This window comes from Acomys russatus, chromosome 15, assembly GCF_903995435.1.
Source record: "Acomys russatus chromosome 15, mAcoRus1.1, whole genome shotgun sequence".
In the NCBI taxonomy this organism is placed as follows: domain Eukaryota; kingdom Metazoa; phylum Chordata; class Mammalia; order Rodentia; family Muridae; genus Acomys; species Acomys russatus.
The window spans coordinates 38,690,728-38,708,364 of NC_067151.1; the positions used below are offsets into that span (position 1 = coordinate 38,690,728).

General features: G+C 39.1%; 1 protein-coding gene across 1 annotated transcript in view; it reads right to left on the bottom strand.

Annotated features, from left to right (window-relative positions):
* Positions 1–17,417, bottom strand: part of Dhx36 (DEAH-box helicase 36) — a 38,534-nt gene extending 21,117 nt beyond the window's left edge. Inside the window, exons 1-12 of the mRNA XM_051157240.1 lie at positions 17,081–17,417; positions 14,677–14,801; positions 13,436–13,673; positions 10,565–10,603; positions 9,277–9,447; positions 8,157–8,236; positions 7,107–7,181; positions 6,490–6,656; positions 5,169–5,250; positions 1,556–1,696; positions 1,198–1,300; positions 602–689 (exon numbers count right to left, since the gene is read on the bottom strand). Of these exons, the coding sequence (XP_051013197.1) occupies positions 602–689; positions 1,198–1,300; positions 1,556–1,696; positions 5,169–5,250; positions 6,490–6,656; positions 7,107–7,181; positions 8,157–8,236; positions 9,277–9,447; positions 10,565–10,603; positions 13,436–13,673; positions 14,677–14,801; positions 17,081–17,314 (1,543 nt within the window). The 5' untranslated portion in view covers positions 17,315–17,417. The remainder of the gene's footprint in view (positions 1–601; positions 690–1,197; positions 1,301–1,555; positions 1,697–5,168; positions 5,251–6,489; positions 6,657–7,106; positions 7,182–8,156; positions 8,237–9,276; positions 9,448–10,564; positions 10,604–13,435; positions 13,674–14,676; positions 14,802–17,080) is intronic.
* Between the last annotated feature and the right edge of the window lie 220 nt (positions 17,418–17,637).

Sequence of the window (17,637 nt, forward strand, 5' to 3'; positions counted from 1 at the left end):
TGTGTGTGTTTTTCTAATGTACACATGCCGCGTGTCTGTGTGCCTATGAAGGTCGGAAGACTGAGCTGAATGCCCTTCACCTGGAGTTACTAACAGCTCTCAGCTGCCTGATGTGAGACTTGAACTCAGACCCTCTGAAAGAGCAGCAAGCACTCTTAACCACTGAGCCTCATCTCTAGCACCTACTCCAAATTCTAAAAGAATACTCAATGGGGGGGAGTTATCTTTATAAATCACATCCATAAAAGGCCATTCATCTTGATTATTAATAAAACCTCTAATGAAAGGGGAACAAAACCTGAAAGTCCCTAAATACCAGTACTGTAACCTTAAAGCTCATTTTTATTAGGCAAATTTAAAGAAGGGGTAAAATAATTCATAAAACTAAAAAGCTTCAAAACGTATGTCCCATCTTTACTTATAACTCGGAACTTTTAGAAAACATGCAAGTTCTTATAGTAAAAATATTAACTGGACTTAGATGATGAATGCAGCCTTGTAAGTGACAACTTCTTAAAATGAAAAGTGGAGAGGATCCCACACACCACATGAATTCCAGTGTCAGCCTTGCAATTATATAGTATAATACATTATGCAATACCTGATTTAAACATCACTTGTGACATCAATAGATCATGTAAAGTACTGATATTGTCCCAGCCTGGTAGAAAGACCAGTATTGCACCGTCCTATATAAATAGGAAATCACTATTAAGAGGGCCACACATCAATAATCACACTAACAAGCAATACTATGAACATCTAAATCTTCACTAAAAGTAAAGTAGTTTTGAGCCAGGCGTGGTGGCGCACGCCTTTAATCCCAGCACTCGGGAGGCAGAGGCAGGCGGATAGCTGTGAGTTTGAGGCCAGCCTGGTCTACAAAGTGAGTCCAGGACAGCCAAGCTACACAGAGAAACCCTGTCTCGAAACCTCCCCCCCCCAAAAAAGTAAGGTAGTTTTGAATTTAATTACTATTTAAATGAATACAGATTCCATTAAAATTAACTCAAGATTTACAATCCAGAGATAATTTGTTTAGTCTTTTCTTTAGATAGGTTAAATTCCTAAATATGTTATTTTGAGATTTTCTTTTATAAACTTTTTAAAAGGCATTTAGGAAAATGAGTTATGGCTTTGATATGTTAATAACATTTTTAAAATGCATTACTTGAAGAAATGCTAAACAAAACTAACCTCTTCTTCCAGAACAATGTATCGAATAAGGGCAGCAATCAAATTCAGATCAACTTTGTCATCATCCATCATTTCCAAAACATCTACAGTACTTGGAGAGTATCTAACAAAATCACACAGAGAGCCATGAAAATGCTTGTTAAGTTTTCTGTGGGTTAATCAGCTACAAAACGTTAACTCAGTCTGCATATGAATAAACTATCTATAGATATGAGAAAATTAAAATTACTAGAATAATAAACAGCAGGTAAGTCAAATCAGCACAGTTTTCAGCTACAATTCTCTCCCTTCAAGTACACTCAAAATCTAAGAACCCTACTTGTCCAGCCATGTGTTCTTGCCTCAAACACACACTCACCTTGTTCTCAGCTCCTTCATATAAGCTGGCCAGCGTTCTTTATAGATAGCCTCTTTTTCTTCTTTTTCTTGTCTGTTTACATGACCCTGCATAAAACCCCTCTTGAACTGGGATCTATGTTCTTTTTGTTCTGGAACATATCTAAAATAAAAAGAGTTACACATCTTCCCACACTTGAAACATGGCTTTACACATGCCTGAGTTTTTTACACTGGAGATTTCAAATCCGATTCTAAAGAATATTTTCTACAAGTAGATCATTATGTCAGGCAGATCTGGGCCCAGGGGTCCTGCTCAAACTATGGCACCAGCCAAGGTCAATACGTGCAGTAAACTTCGAACCCCTACCCAGATCTAGCCAATGGACAGGACATTCTCCACGGTTGAGTGGAGAGTGGGGTCTGACTCTCACAGGAACTCTGATGCCCCATATTTGACCATGTCCCCTTGATGGGGAGGCCTGGTGGCACTCAGAGGAAGGATAGCAGGCTACCAAGAAGAGACCTGATACCTTATGATCATATACAGGGGGAGGAGGTCCCCCTCAGTCACAGTCATAGGGGAGGGGAGTAAGGGGAAAATGGGAGGGAGGGAGAAATGGGAGGATACAAGGGATGGGATAACAACTGAGATGTAATATGAATAAATTAATAAAATACATTATAAAAAGAATATTTTCATTATATCTTCCAGAGCACATAAATCTATATGCCATCTTAATAATCTAAATGAAAAATGATTTAACTTTTAGCTACAATTTTGTTTGCTCCAAAATAAATGTTTTTATTAAATAAAAGGCCCAAAATAAGACTTAATGACTGCTTAATAGGATAACTTGAACGTTCAAAGTTTTCCAAAACCAAACTGCACATAAGAATCTCTTGTGGAGCATATAAAATAAGATTCCCGAATCTCTAGGATTTGAATTAGTAAGTCCAGGAATATCAGATGTACGTTACAAACTGCAGAGCTCTGCTGCCACAGTTACAGGTTAGGGAGATCCAGAATTAATATTTAAGTTGTATGAGTCCCGTCTAGGGCTATAGTGAATCCACAATGCAATAGTGAGCTTTAGAAACAAAGGAAGTACAGGTGCCCAAGAATTACTCATTTGCATTATGAGCTCTGAGAGGGTGGGAAAAGCAAAGGAAAACTGAAGCTAACTTTAACAGCCAGAGATCAGGCGAGAGCATGGAATGGGAGGACAGTGGAGTCAGTGGGAGCAGTGTGGTGCCTTGCCACTGACTGGCTGTGCTCTTGCAGAATCAACTCAACATCAAGGCTTTAGTCAGAATTGTGCAGTTCATACTCTTACCCTACTACTAGCATAAAAATCTTTTAAAAAGGGGATAAAGTGCCTGGCATCCAGTAAACAGCAAAATGTGGAAGTCGCCTTTCCTATTCAGTACCAGTGGTGAAGGTCTCCCCAACCCTTTACTACATATAAAGGCCGGACCTGAGGCGCAGCAATGTGAGACTCACACTGACCCTGATTAGAATAACAAGCAGAGTTGGTTCCCTTCCCAGTAACTTCAAACAATCAGAGGTAACCTTCCCCTGCCCCTCAGCCACACCCTCCACATTCTGCCAACATCTAGCCATCCTACTTTCTGCTGTGCTTCCTTCTCAAGTAACAGACAGCAGGGGCTTCTGACAAAAATCTCTACCCAAGCTGGCCAGGGGATGGCTGCTGCACAGCTAGACCCCTTCCCTATAGCTCCTTGATTGTTTCAGCCTTCCAGAAAGCAGAAGGCAACTCATTATAAGATGTAGAAAGGCGATACTCCATCATTTTAATGCTGCCAAGCTATGGTGTAATATCTCCTTCAAAGTAACTGATGCTTGGAATGGTGGGGCATGCCTTTAATCCAGCAGTTGGGAGGCAGAGGTAGGTGGGTCTCTGTGAGTTCAAGGCCAGCCTGGTCTACAAATCGATTCCAGGACAGCCAGGGCTACCCAGAGAAACCTTGTCAAAACAAACAAACAAACAAACAAACAAACGCCAAACCCAAACCAAAAAACAACAACAAAAAACCCCCAAAGTAACGGTTAAGTATAGCATGATAGAAAGTAGAGAGCATGGTTCCAAGTGGAGTTAAGTACATGAAAAGTTTATGGCGAGACTATACACCCAAAACACAGACAACCACTATGTACTGTCTCTTTTAGAGCATCCCTTCCTCCCTCTGAAATACACTTCTCTCTCCTTTCTACCAACTTTCACTGCTTTCTTCCTGTCAAATCTACTCATGACATGGTGTCTGGCTTCTTACACACTTATTAACAGCTTTACCCCTATCAGGACAAGAATGTAAAGGGTCTACGTATGCCAATTCTTTCTCTTTCTTTTTTAAATGCTCACAGTGTAGCAGAGTGTGAATGTTACACACACATCTAGCCAAAATTCAGCTCATTTTTCCTCATGTAAAATAAACTGTAGATTCCTTCCTTCCTGCTATCAATTTCAGTTTTAAATAATAAGTGGGCTACCAAGCCTTCAAAAAATTTACAAATGTTTATATTTCTAACATATGCTTATTTGTTCATGTGTGTATTATAGGCAAGGCACTGTGATGTGCAAGTTACCAAGATGAGTAAGACTAAATCCTTGACTTTAAAAACTTGAAAGTCTTGTGCAAGATGCAAATACACACTGCAATCATGACAGTCAATGTAAGTGTTATAATACAAAAAGTGAGAGATTGAGGACATTGTGATTTTTTTCCCCTTAGGAATTTACAGATAAAATTACAAAGGTGTCAAATGGAATCTGAAAGAAAAAAAACACCATATAAAAATAGGAAGTCATGAAGAGCCTTGAGGAATAGTACATTTAGTAAACTACAGGATCTGTGACAAGAAAATGTGCCTAAGAGAGAGAGGCTAGATGACGAAGGTCTTTGGGATGACTATGTATTTCAGAGGCTGGGCTTCCCTAGCCTTTATTAAGGAACAGACAATTTTGTTCAGCTTGCTAGAGGAGGCTGCTGGCAGCTAAAGGCTGGTACTAGTTCTCAGCCAGTACTGAGAGGCACTCTGGTACACAACATACTCAGCCTGTTTTTCAGAGAAGTTTTGCATGCCAAGATCCTCCTTGGAGGAGGGGGAGTTCACATAAGATCTGTGAGGAGAAAGTTAATACCCAAAAAGCCATTCCAATAGAGGTGACAGCAAGAAGCGCTTGTACAGAGGAAGAAGACACACAGGATACAGCTCGCAGAAGATGCATGTGTCGGGGAACAGGTAGAAAATGTGGCACAAGCTGGTCACTCAGCACGGAGAGTAAATTACTGCCATACCGCTTGATAAAGACTATCTTAAATTTACAGTCTAGCAAAGTAGGTAGAAGACTATCATTAAGCATAAGATACATTTGACAAGACACGTTGTTTTATTTGTGCTGGTGGAAAGCTGGCAGAAATCAAATAGAAGATAATGATTTTGGCTTGAAAATTATTCTGTATGTCTACTGAAATGCTCCCAATTAAAGAAGTTTAGAAACCCATGATAAATGAATTTAGGAGGATGCCAATGATGAGTTATAAGACTAAATCTGACAGGAGAAGTGTGATACATTAGTACTTTTTAAATTATTTTACTGCCTATTGTTTACCTTAGCTTTTCAATGATATCTTCCAAAAGATATTCCACAACTGGAAAGGTAAAACCGGGTATATGTATCATTGGACAGTTACCTATAATGGCAGACAAAACATACCCATGACTCTGTATTCAATATTCAAAATAAAAAGTCAACACACTGTGACTAAGACAGCGCAACACTTTTAGCCTAAAAAATATTCTGCATTACATCTACTATTCCCATCTGGCTTAAAAAGAAAAAGCTTAGTTTTGACAGTTATTTTACTTCTACAAACTGTATACAGTGATCATAGTTATACAAAATGACACTAAATACTCAAAAGAAGCATTTTAGGTAGAACTCTAAATACACTGAGTCTATTATCCAAAACCGGAAAGTGATCAGTCCTAGTGTTGCTGACAAACTATAGGGATTAACAAAAAGTTAAAACAGGAAGTCGTCAAACACTAAACTGTTTCCACCCAAAGATGAATACCAGATTATCTCAGTGCTGTTACTAAAATGCTGTTTATTACTTTATAACAAGTAGATCCAGTACAATAAACAAACACTAAGCTCAAGGCAAATGAACTTGTCTGCTCTGTATCTCATCTGCATCTAAATGAGTTATTCAGATCAAGTCTGGGAGCCTTACTGAAAATCAGAAAGACACAATACCTGTCCCAACTAAATCATAATGCTATGAAAGATGAACTAGCATGTATTTTACAGGCATTCTTAAAAACTAAAAATACACTTAAATACGCTGGTACTACATTTCAATTTCTTGTCTTTCTCCCTAAATATTTCTGTATTCTAAGGAGGAAAAATACTGAGAAATATTCTACAGAATGTACTTTTCCATGTACTCAAATCTAGTTTCAGAATCTCTGTTAATAAAGCAGTGTTGATCCCTGATAATTACACAACCTTGGATAAATTATTTAACACTTCAAAGACTGTATTCTTATAGGCAAACCTGAAGCAAGGCCAGTACCTTAAGATTTTAAAAGAAATAGTGAAGACAGACTGCTAACTACTACCTAGTATGCCAACAGAATTCCCCAAGTGGGCACTGATACTCTCATCAGCAAAACCGTCAGCCTAGGCTGTGACAGTACATAAATGGAACAGAAGATTCGCATATACACAACAAAGGCCACAAACATTTACATTCCTGGAGTTTGATTTCAGTGTACTACTTCATTGTCAGCAATGACAACACCAAGAAACTAGCTATCGTCACAGTGGGAGAGAACTGATTACCCAGTCCTGTGTAAACTTTTTGTTTTGAAGTTAAACTTTTCAGTTTTCTGATAACTTTTCTAGCATATTATCAAATTTTACTCACCAAAATATTCTGAAAATTTCTCAGCATTCAATGTTGCACTCATCAATATTACTTTCAGGTCAGATCGAAAATTGAGAAGATCTTTTATAACAGTCATTAAGACATCTGACTGTAGATTCCTTTCATGGATTTCATCAAGTACAATATGGCTAACACTGGACAAATGCCTAGAAGACAAGTGTTAACTTTACATCTCAGTATAAAACTGAAAACATTTTTCACAACACAGTTCTGTTTAATAATTACATCTTTGGCCAGGCAGTGTTTGTGCATCCCAGCTCTCAAGAGGCAGAGACAGGTGGATGGATCTCTTGATGACAGCTTGGTCTACAGAGTGAGTTCTAGAACAATCACAGCTATACAGAGAAACCCATCTCAAAAAAACAAAACAAAAAGAAAACCAACCAACAAAAATTACACCTTTGGATATCTATGAAGCATTTCTGTTTATTTAACTTTGTTTGGGGGTGGAGTGAGAAAGAGTCTCATGTAGACAAGGCTGGACCTGAACTCCTGAGACTCTTGCCTTCCCCTTTCAAGTGTCGGGGATACAAGCATAAGCAAGCCTGCTCAGTTCTTTGTTACTCTCTCTCACTTCTTCATTGAAACATACTCACGAGTCTGACTGGAGCCACTGCAGAATGATTCCTGTTGTACAGTACAAGATGGAACCTTGCTTCCTTGGCAACCGACTGTGAATGGAGACACAAGTTATTGATTCTTGGTTTTCTTTTCTGGAAAGTACTAAGTTCCACCAAAAAGTTTGAGAAAAATCTTTATACTTAATTTTTAGTTATATTAGCATCTACCACAATGAAGTACTAAGAAATATCACCCTTAAGTTCGCATTGATACTAAAATTATTTCTTTTTACAGGTGTAACCTTTAACATTCAAAGACTGAATGAATGATTTCATGGGTCCTAAGTTTCTGGTTCAGTAAACAAAAATCTGCTTATTTAAACAGATCAAGTAACTTGAGCTCTAAGAAAGGCCAAAGAAATTTAGTAGAGATTGATAATGGAGTTAATGATATACATATTAATAACTAAAGTCTATCAATGGGTAGTCAAGTGATATTAAAATGTACACTAGTACCCTACCACCCTCTGGGAGCTGTTTCTTTACTTCTCAATATACTCTGTTTGATTGTCCTTCAAAAACATGAAAGGGCCTATTGAGACGCTTCTGCTTGCCATGAAGCCTGTGACCCTAATTCAATGCCCAGGAAATATGTGGAAGAGAGAACTGCAAGCTGTCCTCTGCCTTGTCGACGCATGCATGCATGTTCTCTCTCTCTCTCTCTCTCTCTCTCTCTCTCTCTCTCTCCTCTCTTCTCCTCTTCTTCTCTCTCCTCTCCTTCTTCTTCTCTTTCTTCCTCTCTCTCTTTCCTCTCTTCTCCTCCTCTTCTTCTCTCTCTCCTCTCCTTCTCTTTCTTCCTCTCTCTCCTCTCTTCTCCTCCTCTTCTTCTCTTTCTTTCCCCCCCCCTCTCCCCCTCCCTCCCTCTCTCTCACATGCCATGGTGTATACACATAATTTAAAATAGGTAGAGTACATGCCAATGCTAATAACAAGAATCAACATAGAGGGGGAAAAATCTCCTGATTGAAAGTTTCACTAAATTCTACCGCATACAAAAAATAATGAACCAAGGTGAACACTGTTTACCTTTGGAGACGAATCTGATATCCAGTACTATTACCATTGCCACAAGTCTCTGCCCTTTCTGCAGCTACTCTCTCAGCAACCTTAATTTAAATAAAACACAGTGGTAAGTGACACATGGCTTCCTATAGAGAAATGTATGTAACTGTCTTCAAATTCTGAGGTTGTTAGAGTATAGCTGGCTTTCAGATGAGTTGAGAGACCAGAGATACTTTATTGAAGTCTTGGATACATAAACCGTGTGGTGTCTTCTTTGAGCAGCATACACTAGCAGCGCCTTTAATTTATTTCTCATTTATATTTATAAAGACCTTCAAGCCTAAATTCATCTCATCACTATTTTCAAAAAAATCTTTTCATGAGCTTGTCTAGTTACTTTCTTTTTGACTTCTCTATAATAGTTGTAATTTGAAATTAAGTACATATTGATAAGTTCTCATTTACTCTTCTATTTCTTGTTCTTTTATTTGTAGTAGAGAGTAGTATTTAACTCCTAGTCCTTGGTCAGTTGTTTTTGAAAGTTATGGCTATCAAACACAAAATGGAAAATGAAATTTAATAATCATCATTGCTGACCTCTATCACTGCCTGCAATTTTGGACTAACATTGCCTATCCTAAACCACTCAGGCAAAAAGAGACGTCTGAAACAATGTCTTACTTCATCCTGCTAAGCTTCATCTGAGGAGCCTCATTCAAAACTCACTGTCTATAAAAATACAGCTTCATTTGCAAAGTAAGGCTTCCTGCTTTGACCACTATTCATGCACTTAAGACACTGAAGGGATGGTCTCACTGAAACAACACTGAGGAAGCCTAGTGGCAGAAGCTAACGCATCTATGGAGAAGACTCTTTGCAGCATGTTGTCACCTCTATAAACATTTGATGGCTTTTCAGTTTTTAGATTTGTACTGGAAATAATTTATCCTGAGTTTGCAAGCATCCATTATTGATAAGAGACAGTCTCCCATATGCATTTATTATCAAGTATGTACCAATTAAGTATTTGCTCTCATAGGGACAAATTCTAAACCTAATAAAGAATTATTGCAAACCTTAAAAACCACTTAAGCTCAATCAAGGTCACTTAGAAAGAGGACTGTCACAGTGAGAGCTTACTTACTGAGATGGCACTAATTCTTCTTGGCTGAGTACACACGATTCTGCAGGCCGACCCTTTTCCCTTTTCAATGTAGCTATCCAAGATGAACTGGGTAACCTGAGTGGTTTTGCCACAGCCAGTTTCACCACTTATTACTGTTACCTGATGGTTACTGATTAAATTTACCAGCTCCTAGTTCAAAAGAGAAAATGAGTGAAGAACAGCACGTACTGACTCAAGTCTGACAAAGTACTTAAAATTCTATCCAAATAAAGGTGAATGAAGGCAAATAGTAAATTAGGTATCTAGACAAATAACTTCTTAGAATTTTTAGATACACACTAATGCTCTTCATACTAACAATTCACTGTATTCACAAAATAATTACCTTGCTTCAAGAATGTTATATATTTTCATATAAAACTTACATTTAAAATTTCCTATCTATTCTAATAGTTTATATCATGAGAACAAGTTCCCAGTTTGAACACTAGCACAGCTGGCAAGCATTTGTTCCTTAAAACCCATGGCTTCTGCATCTGTAGAACTAAAGCACAGAAGAAAAATTTTTGAAGAAGCAATTACACCTATATTGAACTTGACATAGTTCCCTAAGCAATACAATACAGAAGAATATGTGTAGTTTTATATGAAAACCTGACCCCATTTAATATAAAGTACTTGAACATCTAAGGGCGTTCTAGGTCCCAAAGGGCCTAGAACAATCCCTGCAGATACTGAGGGACTACTAAGCTCAGAAGTGGACTGTAACTCATTCATTCAACAGTTTCTGTTGATGGCAATATGATGGCAGGTGTCGTTCCACGTTAAATACAGAATAAACAAAACAGGCTCTGACCTCAGGACCTTACATTTGGAATAGGAGGGGAACATACACAGATGTCAGGTGGTAAAAAATGCTATGAAAAGCAAAGAAAAAGAAAACATACATTGGAAGGAGAGTCACATAAAGGACTGTGCTGTTCTTCATAGGGTGTGTATGTGAGGATCTCAAGCCCTTGGTCTTGAGTTAAGGGAAACATAATCTTCCAGAGACACATATGGAAATTCTACCTTTTACACTGCAAAGATTTTAATAATCACTGGACAAAATATCAGAAAATTGCCTCATAATCTTTTTTTTTTCCTTCCTTTTTTACCTTTCAAGAGCTCTAAGGCATTACTCAGCTAACTTCTCTATGGGAGAAGGTTCGTTAATTTTTATTTCTTAATGAAAAGTTTATTTTTTTAAATTGTAGTTAACTTTTTGTGCAAATCAAATTAAACGGTAGAAAGCATTTTTTTTTACCTTCTGCATTCCATATGAAGGCAGCTTTTTTCTGAAACGCTGAAATTAAAACGAAAATCATTCTCAGAATAATAAGCATCACCAAATTATAATCAGAATATATCATAGGTAAATGTAGTAGGCAAAGAGTATTTTCATCACTTTATAGTGCATGTGAAAAACCATGACTTAAACAGAACTACAGGACATTTACTAGAAGTGTGTTCTTAAAGGTTAGAAGTAAAATGCTACCCATCACCTAGGAGTATAGCAACAACCTCTAATTTCCTTATCACTTTACTCTATTTCTATTCTATATTGTCATCACAGATTTAATGTCTTCATCATTCTTTTCCCTACTCATTCATGTACCATTTATTAATGCAATGGGTACTGTAACAGATCCAATGACTGCTTTAGTGCAAGTGCCATTAACTAAAAGAGAAAATTTAGTATTCCCTTTCAGAACTGTAATGTTTGTTAATTTCTGGTCAACAATGCCTCATGGACTTCAAAATAGTGTTACCAAAGATCTCATTGATAAATATAAAAGTAACAGTTTTTGATGCACACAGCTTCTTGACAAATTTACAATTTGGTAGATAACAAACAGAATACCAAAAAGAGAAATTTATTTGATTGATGTAACAATTTCTTGTGAATTTCCAAAATTATTCTGGAACCCTCTATCCACACTAAAAAAAGTACTAGAATTTATATTCAATTAGATACATCCTGTAATATGAAAAAAAATCTTCAGCAGCATAGAAACATGGCAGTTTTAATATATTTCTTACTGAAAAATAAAAATAATCTTTCATTTAAAAACTATTAAACATAAAAATTAAAATTGGAACTGTCCTAAATAACCCAGGACGTTATTACCACCCTTGTGGCATGGTTATCTTTTCACTATCATAAACAAATACATCAATGTGATGAATAAACGTGAGCTTTGGGGTTAGAATTAATAAGAGTTACTGTGTATTTCATAAACATTTATTTTGCAACTGTTAAAGTATGTCATAATTTCAAAAACTACTAATATACAATGTCATCAAATGCAGTCATCTTAATGTATAACCTATTACACTGCCTTTCAAATTATAATGCATATTCTCTTCTGTGAATGAGCTTCAGGTTCAGAGACACTGACTTAGAAATTGAGGTAGCCGATTCCCAACATCAACACACTGCATGTGCGCGCGGACACACACACACACCAGTGTATTACCAAGAAGAATTAAACTTTTTTTAGGGGTAAGGTTTTTAACAATGGCTCAGCCATTAAGAAAGCCTTCTGCTCTTGCCGAGAATCTGACCTGAATTCAGTTCTGAGCACCCAGGTTGCTGACTGCCTATCGCCTGCCACTCTAGCTCACGAGAATGCAGTGCCCTCCATGGGCACCTGCACTCACAAAAACATTAACCACGGCCCCTGCCCCCCACCCCACTGCTCCTGCCACCACACTCCCACTCTCTCTAAAATAAGTAATAAATTAATAAAATTTCAGAATGTTTTTTAGAGATAGGGACATAATTCCAATACTGACAAAGTGCTTACCTTGCCTGCATAAAGACCTGAGTTCAATCCCTAAAACTTACATTTGAAACAAGAGCCAGGTGTGGTATGTGAGTATTAGGGAAACAAATAGGCAGATCAGTAGGGCTTGCTGGCCAGCCAATCTAGCTTACTAGATGAGCTCTGAAAGAATGCGAGAGCCTGTCTCAAAAAGGCCAAGCTGGCGCCAGCCATGCCTTTAATTTGAGCACTTAGAGAGGCAGCAACACGCAGACCTCTGGGAGACAGAGACCCTGTCTCAAAAAACAAACAAACAAACCAGAGCACCCAACACGGATGACTTCTGAGGACGACACCTCAGACCTTCACATGCACATTCCCACACTCACACCAGAAGGCTGGATTTTAATAGAATTTAATAGAATTTAATAAGCCTGAACCTTAATAGAAAGGAAACATTTATCAGTGACTGGGAAAAACAAAGATTAATTTTTTTTAATGCTACATCAGTCCCCCATCTCAATGTTGTGCCTTGTACAAAGCAAAGAGAGACAGGAACCAATTCTTTGTTCAAAACGTCAAAGTTCTCTCAGCCAAATCATTCTAAATTAATTCACCTCAAAGTCTTACCAGTGTCCAAATCATACTGCTTCTCATTGTCGGCAAACAGCTACACAATTTGGACCCGGACATTCTCAGCTAATCTACTCTAACAGGAAATCCAACCTTGATCAGTACAGCCAATGGCTTCCTCCTTCCTCACAGATTTGACGGTGTGCTTCTCAAAAGCAGTAATACCTACTTACAGGCTACGGATACCAGAGCACCCTTGCTATTTCTCTAAATATATATGTGTGCATATTTGAAGATTCTATCACATCTATATCTAAATCACACAGAAATCATTCAATTTTTACATTTTGGCTGCAGGGGTCCTTAAATATCTGACAAAAAGGTAATACTGGAATTTGCTAAGCCTGACTCATCGATGCGGCAGTACACTGAAATGTGTCATCTAGCTTTTGAAAAATTTAGTTCTACCATCTATAAAAGAAGAAGTCCTGAGCTGGAAGAAACTTCACAATTCTCCTAACTTAAGTGTCTAGACTCATGATTTCCCCCTAAATTGGCCTAGAAAACTGTGTTCCCAGTGGCATCAGAATTCTCAAACATTTCTTCTCACCACGTAAGCATCTGTCAATAATATACAACATTATGGGCTGTATGGGATTTCCACGCTGCTTTCCTCTACCACCAAAGACAGCCTTCCCAGAGGTGTCTTGTTGAGGGATCGCTCTCATCTGCACTGAGTAATTAACCCACAAGCACAAACCACTTCCTCAAGGGAAGGACAGAGATGACCGCTTTACCTGCATCTCTATATACCGAGGATCAGCTTTTTTCTTTTGCAGGTCTTCCAATAACTGTTGGTCTAAGCCTACACTGGGCTCATTTTCTTGCAGTAAGTACTCAGAATCTCGGTCAATGTATGATTTCTCAGTGTTCCTACTAAATGTCTTTTTTTCTTGGTTCAGCGATTTCTTTTCCTGGCTGTCAAATTTCTTCTCTGAGTTTATTTTTTTCTCTGAAGAAACTTCAGTACCATACCTATGATCACAAAATAAAGAGAAAAGAGATCAGATCAAGACCACCTCAGGATCTGGGGCAAAACAAAGCATCATCATCTGTGAAATCCTCACACTCTCCAACACTGAAAGCACGACAATGCAGTTATAAAATATGCTTAGATTCCCAGAATACAGTCACACTTTCCCCTGCTCTGAGTATGTAAGAAATTAAAACACACACAACAGTCATTCATTCTCTGCAGTCTTTTCTGGTTTGGCTTGGTTTTTCAAAGACAAGAGTTTCTCTGTGTAGCCTTGGCTGTCCTGGACGTGCTTTGTAGACAACACTAGCCTCGAACTCAGAGATCCTCCTGCCTCTGCCTCCTGAGTGCTGCAATTATAAGATGCACCAGTGCCCCCCCGCTGCTTTCCCTGATTCTTAAGGATTTGGTTTATTTTACTTCTTTTTCCTACCTGCTGCTCTTTTGTGAGATGAGAGCTATAAACAGTAAGCTACATTACATAGTCAGAATACTTCTAATCTTTCTATGAATAATATGGCTTTTGCAACCTTCTGCAATAGCAGCAGCTTAACTTCATGCAGACCTGACCCAAAGAATTTTGCAAAGAGGAGATGACAGCAGGAAATACAAGTACCAGTACCTCACACAGAATACCCACTCTTGAATTATGGGGAATATGGTATCTAAAATGTTTCTTTCTTAGAGCTGGGTGTGGCAGTGCACAGCACTTGCGGAAAGAGAGAGGCAATCTCTGAGTTGGAGGTTACCCTGGAATACAGAGTGAGCTCCAGGACAGCCAAGACTACACACAGAAATCCTGTCTCAAAGAAGTAAATAAATAATATTTTTTTCTTTCTTCAAGTCTATTTGCCTTACACTGAAAAGGATTCTGAAGCGTAATAAATGAACTTACTGAAGAGATCAGGATATATTTTCATTTTGTTTTCTTGTCTAGCCCATGCTGCGACAAAAACTTTTACTCTTTGCTATTCTTTAAGAGAACCTTTTAAATTATTTTACCCATGATCCTCAGGAGCAAACCAGGATATCTGTGCTTCTGAATCTTTATCATTCTTTGCTTGGACTGAATTCAGCAGCTGCACAATTTGCTCCTCTCGTCGCTCATCCATATGAACTACAGCTCTCTATTTTGTGAAAAACAAAAGGCATAGCTGTTAAATACAAACATGCATAAAATTACTTTACATCTAAAATGAAAAAATAAAGGCAAAGAAGAGATCTGGATACAGATCCATGCTAATAATTAGTGCAATTAGGAAACCTCATCACTGTTTTAATTGACTTTAAAAGGTCCTCTTTTGCCCTTACTCATCACATGGCGATTAAAGCACAGTGTCCATACACCATTTGCCTGAGCCCCACTTACTAATACTTCATTCCTAAGGTTTCTTTACTCTCATTTTAAACAGGGATCACTCAAGACCATTGAAAACACAGATTTTATATTACTGCAGAACAGTAGCAAAATTACAGTTATGAAATAGCAATGAACTAATTTTATGGCTGGGGTCACCACAACATGAGATGCTATATTAAAGAGTCGCAGGATTAGGAAGGTTGAGAACCACTGGTCTAGGTGATCAGAATCATCTTGAAATGCTCACTATCATTTGCCCAATGATATGCCCAATATCAAACTTCACCCTTTCTGTATCTCTTAAGATCCTTTCATTAGAATACACAATCCGTATTTTCTATATAGTCACACAGTATTCTATGTCACCTAGCACACATTATCTCTATCAATTAGGTACTCTAATACCATCTCATAAAAATTAAGTTTTCCACACACATCTGTTGAAAGAACAATGAGGATCCTCTGGAGTAGTTTCATTTTGTAAACGTGAAGCTTTTTTTTTTTTTTAATGTAAAAGCAGACAAGCTGAAAGTGCTGAAAGGAAGAATTATACCACTTGAAATACACATTTAAAGGTATTTCAATGGCTCATTTTAGAGAGTAGAATGGTATAAAGCTTAGTTAAGAGTAGAAATAGACTATAGTAACGCAGACTATGATTATACTGAACTCAACAGTCTGAGCTCAGAAAGAAGAACTCAAAGAGGGAAACCTGGTAAGTTATGGAGAGATCACCATGATTCCCCGAAAACACCAATGAAAGACACAAGTGCCATGGCTTCAATGACTAATTTGGGAAGTAAAGAATAAAATGATCTCTTTTTAAGTGTGTGTGTGTGTGTGTGTGTCTGTAACTCAAGAATAATTTAGAGGCTATGGACAGAATACTGGTCAGACCCATACTTGCTGTAGAGATAAGCAAGAAGGCAGAGCAAACAGCTTTCCCAAAATGAAACAGAAAAGTCAATGTTCAGTCACACTTGGCAGGTGGATAAACGGCACTAACAGCTGCTAAGAAGGAAGTGTGGAGCCGGGGTTGGGATCAAGAGCTCTGGTACTAAAAGCCGAGTCCTGAGGTGAGCACACCCGAAATCCCAGCACTCAGGGAGATGGGGTGAGGACTAGGAGTCCAAGCTCAGCCTACCCTATATAGCATTAATATTCAGTGCACAAGTTAAGTGCACCCTACATACATATGGAGAATCCACGTACTTAACTTGTTTAGATATTTCTTTCCCCCTATTAGAACGCAAAGGCTTCAGCTCCCCATTGCAGCATTCAAAAATTGTGTATGTAAAGTATTAAGATCATTTTTTAAAAGTTCCAAGAGAGCATCTATAAAAAATGAGGCGACTAAAGGGAAAATGAATAAAATAGCTTCAAAGCAGTAGCCTACCTGGTGCTTTAGATCTATTAGAAAAGGCGCTTTTCATTAAGGCACTAAAAAACTAGTCCAAGGGCTTCTGTGCAATAGGCCACTCAAAAAATATGATATTTCCTATACTACAGCTCTTCAAGACACAAACCAAACTGGCCATCCCCCTGATGAGATTGGCCAAATACTACAGCATCTTCCTTCCAAGGACGTTAACTTATTCAGATACAGAAAGGGGGCCGGGAGGGGGCGGGGCGGGGGGAACGAGCATGTGACTCACTTTAATGCTACTGATTACTATGAGCTAAACTACTTTTTCTCAAAGATTTACATTTTAAGACAGTGCTTTACTGCTCTTGTTGGCTGGTCCAGGCAAAGAACTTAAAAATGACAGTAAGTATGTTAAAGAAAAAGATGAGATCCCTAATCAAGTCGGCTTCAGCTGGAATCTGAATTTAGCAGTCACCCCTAGTTCTCACGTCCTGAAACAGAGCATGCACTGGGGCTGCAGTAGTAATGGCTTGGGGTAGGAGGCAACCGGACACCGGTTACAGACACCCGTTACACGGGGCTCGGCAGAGGCGGCACCTAGCTCGAGGAAACGCCACCGAAGAGTCAGGGTCCGCGGGGAGCAGCGGGCAAACGCTGGCATCCAGCCTTGACCTGCATACCTCCTGCCTCTCGGCCTCCTTGTTCTTCTGCGTCTGCTTCTTGGCGTACCACAGGCCGATCTCGCGACCCTTCAGATGCCCGGGATGCCGTCCCCGGCCACCGCGGCCCCCTCCGCCGCCGCCGCCCGAGCCCCGGCTCCCTCCGCCGCCACCACCGCCGCCGCCGCCGGAGCCCTGGCTGGAGCCCCGCGGCCCTGCATCGCGGCCCCAGCTCTGATGGTAGGCGTAGCTCATTGTCCCGACCGACAACTAGCCCTAGCAAAATTCAACCGCTGAAAATGGCGTTCGGGCCCGGAAGCGGGCGCACAGTCGCCTCGGCTTTGCTTCCGGCGCCCGGCGCGAGAGGGCGGGCCGTTGAGTGTCACAAGCAGGTATTTCCGGTGACGTCACGGACGGCGGCGGACAGAGAGACCCACTTTGAAGTTTTGTGTGCATTTTGGATGCTGTAATGGGGCGTTAGACGGACTGGGGACGGCGGGGATTTTTAATCTAGGCTGAGAAAGTGTGCAAATATGAGTAAATTTTCATTCCTTTGGTAAAACCTAGAATTTGTTTGC